Source organism: Alnus glutinosa, chromosome 9 (assembly GCF_958979055.1).
Source record: "Alnus glutinosa chromosome 9, dhAlnGlut1.1, whole genome shotgun sequence".
Taxonomy (NCBI): Eukaryota; Viridiplantae; Streptophyta; class Magnoliopsida; order Fagales; family Betulaceae; genus Alnus; species Alnus glutinosa.
In genome coordinates, this window is record NC_084894.1 from 2,284,207 (window position 1) to 2,291,612 (window position 7,406).

The 7,406-nt window shown below is 35.2% G+C and overlaps 1 protein-coding gene across 2 annotated transcripts; it reads right to left on the reverse strand.

The window, feature by feature from the left end:
* Positions 1-941: 941 nt before the first annotated feature.
* LOC133877433 (ETHYLENE INSENSITIVE 3-like 3 protein) lies at positions 942-4,193 on the reverse strand. Of its 2 annotated transcripts, none has more exons than XM_062315729.1 (3): positions 3,913-4,193; positions 1,374-3,540; positions 942-1,280 (listed from the first exon to the last, which is right to left on the reverse strand). In XM_062315729.1, the coding sequence occupies exon 2, from the start codon at positions 3,217-3,219 to the stop codon at positions 1,408-1,410; it is 1,812 nt and encodes a 603-aa protein (XP_062171713.1). In that variant the 5' UTR covers positions 3,220-3,540; positions 3,913-4,193; the 3' UTR covers positions 942-1,280; positions 1,374-1,407. The 2 variants fall into 2 exon arrangements, with proteins under 2 accessions (XP_062171713.1, XP_062171714.1); XM_062315730.1 differs by having other exon boundaries at positions 1,374-3,552.
* Between the last annotated feature and the right edge of the window lie 3,213 nt (positions 4,194-7,406).

A 7,406-nucleotide genomic window follows, 5' to 3' on the forward strand; every position in this document is an offset into this window, starting at 1 on the left:
AGCTCGAGCCAGGGTTTCTGAGGACAATCTGTAGGCCACACACGGACCACACGGTCTTCTTCTCCTCCTTCATAATAGAGAGATTAAGACAGAGAGGAGATAGGGGAGGGAGATCGTGAACCCAGAAGCGAGACTTGATCATCCACAGGTCGCCAGTTACCGGAGAAGACAACGACGTGATACCGGAGAAGATCCGTGACCCGTCGAACACGAGAGGAACCAAAGTAGACCCGATTCTTCAGTGGGTCAAGCCAATCGGCGATGGGTCGACTTCGGTGGAGCAGGGGTTGTGACTTCCGGCGATTCATTCCGTGACCCGTTCAACACATTTTTTTATGGATTTTCTGGGTAAATCCTCAAAATAGTAATCCTTGTAAAATAGTTGATTTGGTTTATTATTGTTGATTTATTTTGATAAAATCCCCTGTTTTTGGTTGGAGTGGCCGAATGGAGTTCATGTTGGGTGTTGTTGGAATTGTGGTGTTTTGGTTCTCATGGTGAGGTGAGAGCGGTCGCGCAGGTTCAGGAGATTGGGTTTTTTTTTTTTTTTCTTTTTTTTCTTTTAAATTACCCGGTCTGTATAACCGGTTAACCGGTTACTAAAATCTAATAACCGGGGAACCCGGTTCCGGTTCCCGGTTTTGGCCAATAACCGGGAACGGGAACCGGATTTACACCCCTAACAAACTATCTATTTAAGTATAGGTAGTAAACAAGTAAAAAAAAAAAAAGAAAAAGAAAAAAGTTAGTGCCTTATAAAGAACTAGAACCAAAAGGCAATCATTTTGAACATTAAATAAATTGCCATAGGGAGTTGCTCAGGTATCTGAAGGGACATTCATCAAAAAAAAAAAGAAGAAGAAAAGAAAAGAAAAAAGAATAAAAGATATGAAGGGACAATAATAAATCGAAGTAATCATAAACACACGTACTAGTAACAATGAATGAAGAACACAATGAGCATATCTATAAAAAAAATGATCGTTCAAACAGAAAAGGCAAAAATATCATAACTTTCATATTTACCCAGTCTAAGAAATTGAATTATTTACAAGAACCCCACAACTGTCATTCCTATTGAGAGCAAAGTGAGGCAAAATATTAACAGGAAAAGTCGACCCTCTGCTCATTTTGTTTTCAACTGATGAGTTAGGAAGATTCAAGTTCCAAGTCACCTCATCTAATGCACAAATGATAACCACTGAAAGTAGAAACATGTCCAGTGAGTGGGGTAAATACCTTAAGCTTGGTCAACAATGGATGCTGCACTTTAGCAGTCCCTGGACAAAAATAACATGAAAAAAAGTCAGAAGGCCAAATTCTTAAATCCAAATAATAAAATGAGATACATGTTAACAAGAAACATCACTTACAATCTAAGCTCTGACTTATAAAATCTAATAATTTTTATGCGCCGAAGCATTGGATCAAATCATCATCCAGCCAAAAGTCCTCCAATGTACTAGGGCCATCAATTCCAAGATTGAAGGGGCTGTTCAATCCTCCACAATCTAATGACAGGCTATCAATTGCAGGGCCAAACTGAGAATCAACAGGTCGACTTTGCTCGTTGTTAAACATGTCTGCTACAAAGCAGTGCAAGTCCCCTCCAGGAATCTCGTTTGCACTTCTATCCAGTGCGGGGACATTGACTCCAGCTTCCTCTGGCCTAATGTGAGGTTCATTCATTACGTTATGAGACCGCTGCCAGTCATGTGTGTGCCCATATTCCCCTGGCGGATTATACAAGTTGCTAGCATCTCCATGATGCATCCCAGCGTTTTGCACCAGCGGAAAAAGCAGAGGCCTTCCATCCACATACATACTCTGAGTAGAAATTGCATTGTCAGAAGGTAGAGCAGAGAAATTATTAAATTCAGATGCAGGTAGCTGGGGTTGGACATCAATATCTTTCTCCGGGGGCCTCAAAGCTGCAATTGTACCATTTTCCTGTTGATCTCCATGGATCTGGAATCCAACTAACTCCAAATCAGTGTGGTTTACATCAGACAGAGAGATTCTTGGCTCAACCTGTAGACGTTCATTCTGAGACAGTGCAGGCGCTTGATCAGCAGGGTTTGATCTGACACGGGCTCTTTTTCTCCTCGGTTGCTTTTCCCCTGGATCTTTATCCTGGACAGGAGTGTTAGTGCGTAGATTTTCTAAAGGTTCTACATCCATCAGCTGATTTCTCCTATCATCTTTAGACGAAACAGAACCGAGACCATCGTCAACACCATCTACATCATAGTCACTGTCACTACTAATCGCAGCTTGCTTATTTTCACCATGGCCACCTCGTCGCGTCTCAGTTACACCAGATGTCCCATTATCACTACTGGGCTGCCGAATTAGGGCTTCCTCTCTGCTTAAAACCCCCAACCAGATTGCACTCTCCTTCGCTGTCATCTTATCCTGTAAGCACTTTGACTGGCGGACATGTTTCCTTATCTTTGCAATGTCAGGTGACATATGCTTTATCACAGCTGTTAATACTCCAACTTTCCACATCTTCTTCAAATCATGTGGTTTCTTATAAGGAGGACTTTGACCATGGGGTAGCCCTAATTTTACCCACCAATCTTCATTCCCAGTAGGCCACCAAGGTGGCGGAACTGCCTTTTCTAGTGGGTACTTCCTTTGAGGGGGGTCACAGTGTTGCATCAAAGAAGATAAAAGTGACCCAAGAGTTGCATCTTGAAGGTCTTGCAAAATGCTCTGAGAGTTCCCATTTCGAATGTTATCCGCCTCACTCTTGGCAAGGCACTCCGCGTCATACTTGGCTATAGCTGCTGGCCCATTCTTATCAAACTTCACCTTTTCTTTCCACCAAGCCCTTATGTTATCAGAAGCACCACTAACTGGCTTGCCCTTCTCAGGAATGATCCCATACACAAATCCCCGAGCTTTGCAGACTTCCATCAGCTTCAGCATATACTTGAGAATCCCATCTTGTGCTCTCGACATTTTCTTCCTCCGAGCCTGATCAGAGGTCTGCTTGGGCTTCTGCTTCTCTGCAGCTCGCTGCGCTGCAAGCTTCTGTTTTTCCTTAATCCTTCTGAGTTTGATACGGTCCTTCCACATTCGCCTCTCCAAATCATCTGCTTCAATCTCTTCATCACTAACATCTTTTTCTGCTATGTTTTCACACCTTATGTCGTCAATTTCTAAATCCGAACTGTCGCCTAATGTGTCATCAACCATCATAAGGTGCTCCATTGAATCAATTTACAATAGCCCTCGCTGGGTTGCTGAGAAAAATGATTCCACTAAAACAAACAGTTGTACCAGGCTCCTTAAAAGCACAAGGTTCACTTTTATCGGATATCAAAATCAACCCACAATCAATTTTTTTTGAGTATTTGCTTTCTTTTCTTTTCCTACCTTTTGTCAGCAATCAAACGCATAATTATTGATAAGATCCAAAGAACTCCAAAAGATTCAGGCAAACAACCCGCTTCCTCTATTCAATCAAAACCCCATCTTTCTAATGATCTTAAACAGCCGCTACCTTTCGTCCAGAAATCACAAGGCCACTACCTATAAAAATTCCTAAAAGGAGTTTAGAATATGACAAATGAAATTTATATACAAGACCCAATATATCCCTTATCAGATTTATCAACAAAGCCACCTCTCAAAATTTCCACAAAAAAAGTGAATCTTTTTAACAGATAGAAGAAACGTCCCAGTTTCATAGGCCCTGTTTGGCATAGTAATTCAAATACCAAACTCATATTCTATAAAATCATACGTAAACAGTCCCAAAATAAAACCAATTGAAACGGGACAGAAGAAATTTATTCAACTACTTCTCAAACAATTCAATAACAAAAAGACCAATAGACAGATGATAGAGAGAAACCCATGAGATTGATATTTTGGGTATTGAGAAATGAAATGAATTCTTACCAAATTTCAGCTCAAAGCTCTTCAACTTCAATCATCTAACATGAAAAGTCCCGGATTTGAATGTAAACTTTGCAAACCCTCGAAAATGGAATTTTTTTTCCTTCATTTATCGAGGAGCTGACCAACAAGAGATGAAGATAAAGATGAACCCAGAAAAAGGCATGTGAGTTTTGGCCAGGGAAAAAAAAAAAAGAAAGGCTGAAAATTCGGTGCAGAGAGAGAGAGAGAGATGCTGAGGCGGCCAAGGGGACTCACAAAAGGTGTCACAAAAAGTCAGAATCACCCCAAGGCAGCTGTTCATTCATGGCCTTAATATCTGCATCTGAGCCGAAAAAAAATAAAAAATCCTGCATCGTCAATTACGTAATCATGGTGGGACCCATGAGTTTCTCTTTTTTTTGAACGTGTAAAAAACAAATTTGATATCGTCTTTCTCTTAATTCCACCTATTTTTAGAAAATTTTGGCAAATTAAAAGGAGAATACCTATTATTAATGCTCTTTTAGGGCAATTTTTTGTTTCTTTCTCTTTTTTTATTTTTAAGTGTCATGTATGACATAAATGAGAAAATTGTTTTGATTTTTTTTTAATGCTTTTTGTATTTTAGATTATTTATTAATTTTTTTTTTAAACAAAAGACAGAAGAAGAAAAAAACTTTATCAATAGGGGAGGGAGAAACCTAGTCCTTTTGAAGCAATAGGGAGTTGAATGATTAGATTATGACATACAAAAAAAATTTTGAGAAATGATAGAGGTATTAAATTTTTTTATTAAAATATGGGTAATTAGATGATTTGAAGCTTATTTATTGGTATCCGAAGAATTTATTTTTTATTAATTATTTTAATTATCTTTAATGAATAAGTTCTATATCATTTTAGTACCCATATCTTAGTAAAAGATTTATTACCTCTAGCATTTATCAAAAAAATTAATTTTATGTTCAGAAGATAAATCGTCTACTTGCATGAAATGAGATAGTTATTTAGAAAGCAACAATCATTTCTCTGCAATATATATGATTTATATATGATATATGATATACCCATATAAGGGTTGATGTCATCTACATATTAAGGAATCACTTGTCTCTTGATTTGTTTGCTCATCTTTTATTTAATGATAATTGATGTAAATAGTATATAATTCGTCCAAAGAAATTTGAGTTGCACTATTTTTACAATTGTTTTGTAAACAAACATATTAGAGAGAGTCTATTTTCTTATTCTTTGCCCATAATTTTGGAAATTTAACTAGCTATGGTAAATGGGTTGGTAAATAAGGAAAATGTTTGGTATTAGAGCTTTTAGTACAATTCTTTACAAATTCGCATAATTCATATTTTAGTGGTTGATTAAGTATTACATAGACTGCCATATTAATTTGTAAACGTAATAAATATCATATGAAATGTCGCGTGACAGTTAATATTTTATTACCTGACAAGATTAAAAAAATATCATTAGAATATACTATTAACTCCATTATTTCTATTTTCTCTCTTAGTACAAAGACACACCATTCATTATATATGGATGTAGAAATAATACCTTCCCTCACATAAATGATAATGATTGAATTTTGTTAACATTTTTCTTCTTCTTTCATAATTGGCTATGGATGAATTCTCAATAATATAGCCTGGTAGGATGGAGTTGGTTCCAGGGCAAGAGAGATTTATGGGTTCAGTGATGTCTACGGCAGCATTGTTGGGATTTCCATGAACACAATATTATATTATTAGGGTTCATGCACTTAGGTTTTTTAATTCTCTTATAAAGAACCCTCGACCTCTCCTTTTAAGATGGACATGATCGACCACATGGGTCCATGCATGTATATATTCTTGTATATAGTAATAAAAAATAGGCAGCACTTCACTGTCTAAAAGGTCTGAAGTAATTAGTGGGGATGATTCCATAGAATACAATCGAGGAGCTAGAAGCAATTTTTTATTTATTTTTTAACCAAATATAAATTGATTTAATTCCAATCAAACCTAAATAGTCAATATTCTATCAAGAAAAATAAATCAAGCCTAATTAATATGAAAAATCCTATATTCCAACATTTATAACGAAACATTTTCTTACAAATTGACGTAGTACTATATATATATTAGTCACTTAAATGTGAATTGTTTCATGATCGATAGTCAATCTATATGTGGTATTTACCATATTTAAAAATTGATATGATAGTCTAGATAGCATTTATCACGTCAACTATTAAAATATGGACTACCCCGTGAATTTATAAGAAGTTGTAGTAAAAATTGTAGTACTCAAAATATTTTTTATTATGTTATGGCTAAGAAAGGAAAAACAGAAAAAGAAAAAGGGTGCGGTGTATATATATATATATATGAAAAATGTTTGGTTTCCATCTTTTGTTCATCTATTGTCTATCCCCATATGATATAGCATAAAAGAGATGGAAAAATTAACCATTAATTCATTAATGGTGAATTTGCAAAAGAGATAGATAAGAGATTAATTAGTACCAACTCTTTTTTTTTTTTTTAATTTAATTTATATTGTGACAGATAAAAAAAAAATTAAAAAAAAAAAACTTTGATGAATAGCATAATGAAAATAAAACTTCCCTATTTATACAGTAAAACTTCTCTTACTGTGCAAGTGTGCAACTCCTCATGGAATCGTTGCCCTCCTCCCTGTGAATCCTTAGGGGTTAGGTTAGTAATTCTGCTGCCTAGAATTGTTGATAGTTGCTCTACGAATTTATTCTCATAATTATTATATGTTTAACCCAATGGATACGCTTGTTTGAGATTATAATTAAGTGCGCCAAAAAAGCTTTAAAAACGTCAATGACACACCCCAAAGTAAACAAATAAATTCCCCTCAATCACTTTATAAATTATTTTTAATTCAAAATTCAATTATTAATTCATTTCAGATCTAACGCTAATTTTAATATCACATAAAAAAGTATGTATTTGGGAGCGTAGATAATTAAACCAATATATCATCCACCTGAATTATGAAAAATGGGTTGCTTCCGTGGAGGTGATGGTGTAAAATTTCTTGTAAAATTCCTCAATTTACCTTCTTGTCAACATTCAAAATGACAAAGATCAATCGTCATGTTTTTTCCTAAGCAGCTCTAAAGTCGTACTTGGCTCCATGCAATGTGGAGGGGACGAGTCTTATATATATATATATATATTAAATTTGTTATTGCAAATAACAATGCATGCACATTGTACCTAGTCCGAGAGAAAAATAGTTGAAAAAGACAACTTTTTATTTCAATTTCACAATTTTGTTAGGGTTTTCTATTAAATCGATCTTATCAGAATTTTCAAAATATTTTTATTTTTTTAAAAAAAAAAATCAAATATTCAGGCATAAGTATTTTTACAAATTGTGTTAAATTTTGACCAACATCTAAATCCTTACAATTTTTCATTTTTTTTTTCTAAAACAAATTAATGAGGAGTATTTTAATAATTTTGACACCCATCCGTTAG

Bases quoted from the DNA above. Each gene is read 5' to 3' on its own strand.
- LOC133877433 (XM_062315729.1), bottom strand. From the start codon at position 3,219: ATGGAGCACCTTATGATGGTTGATGACACATTAGGCGACAGTTCGGAT.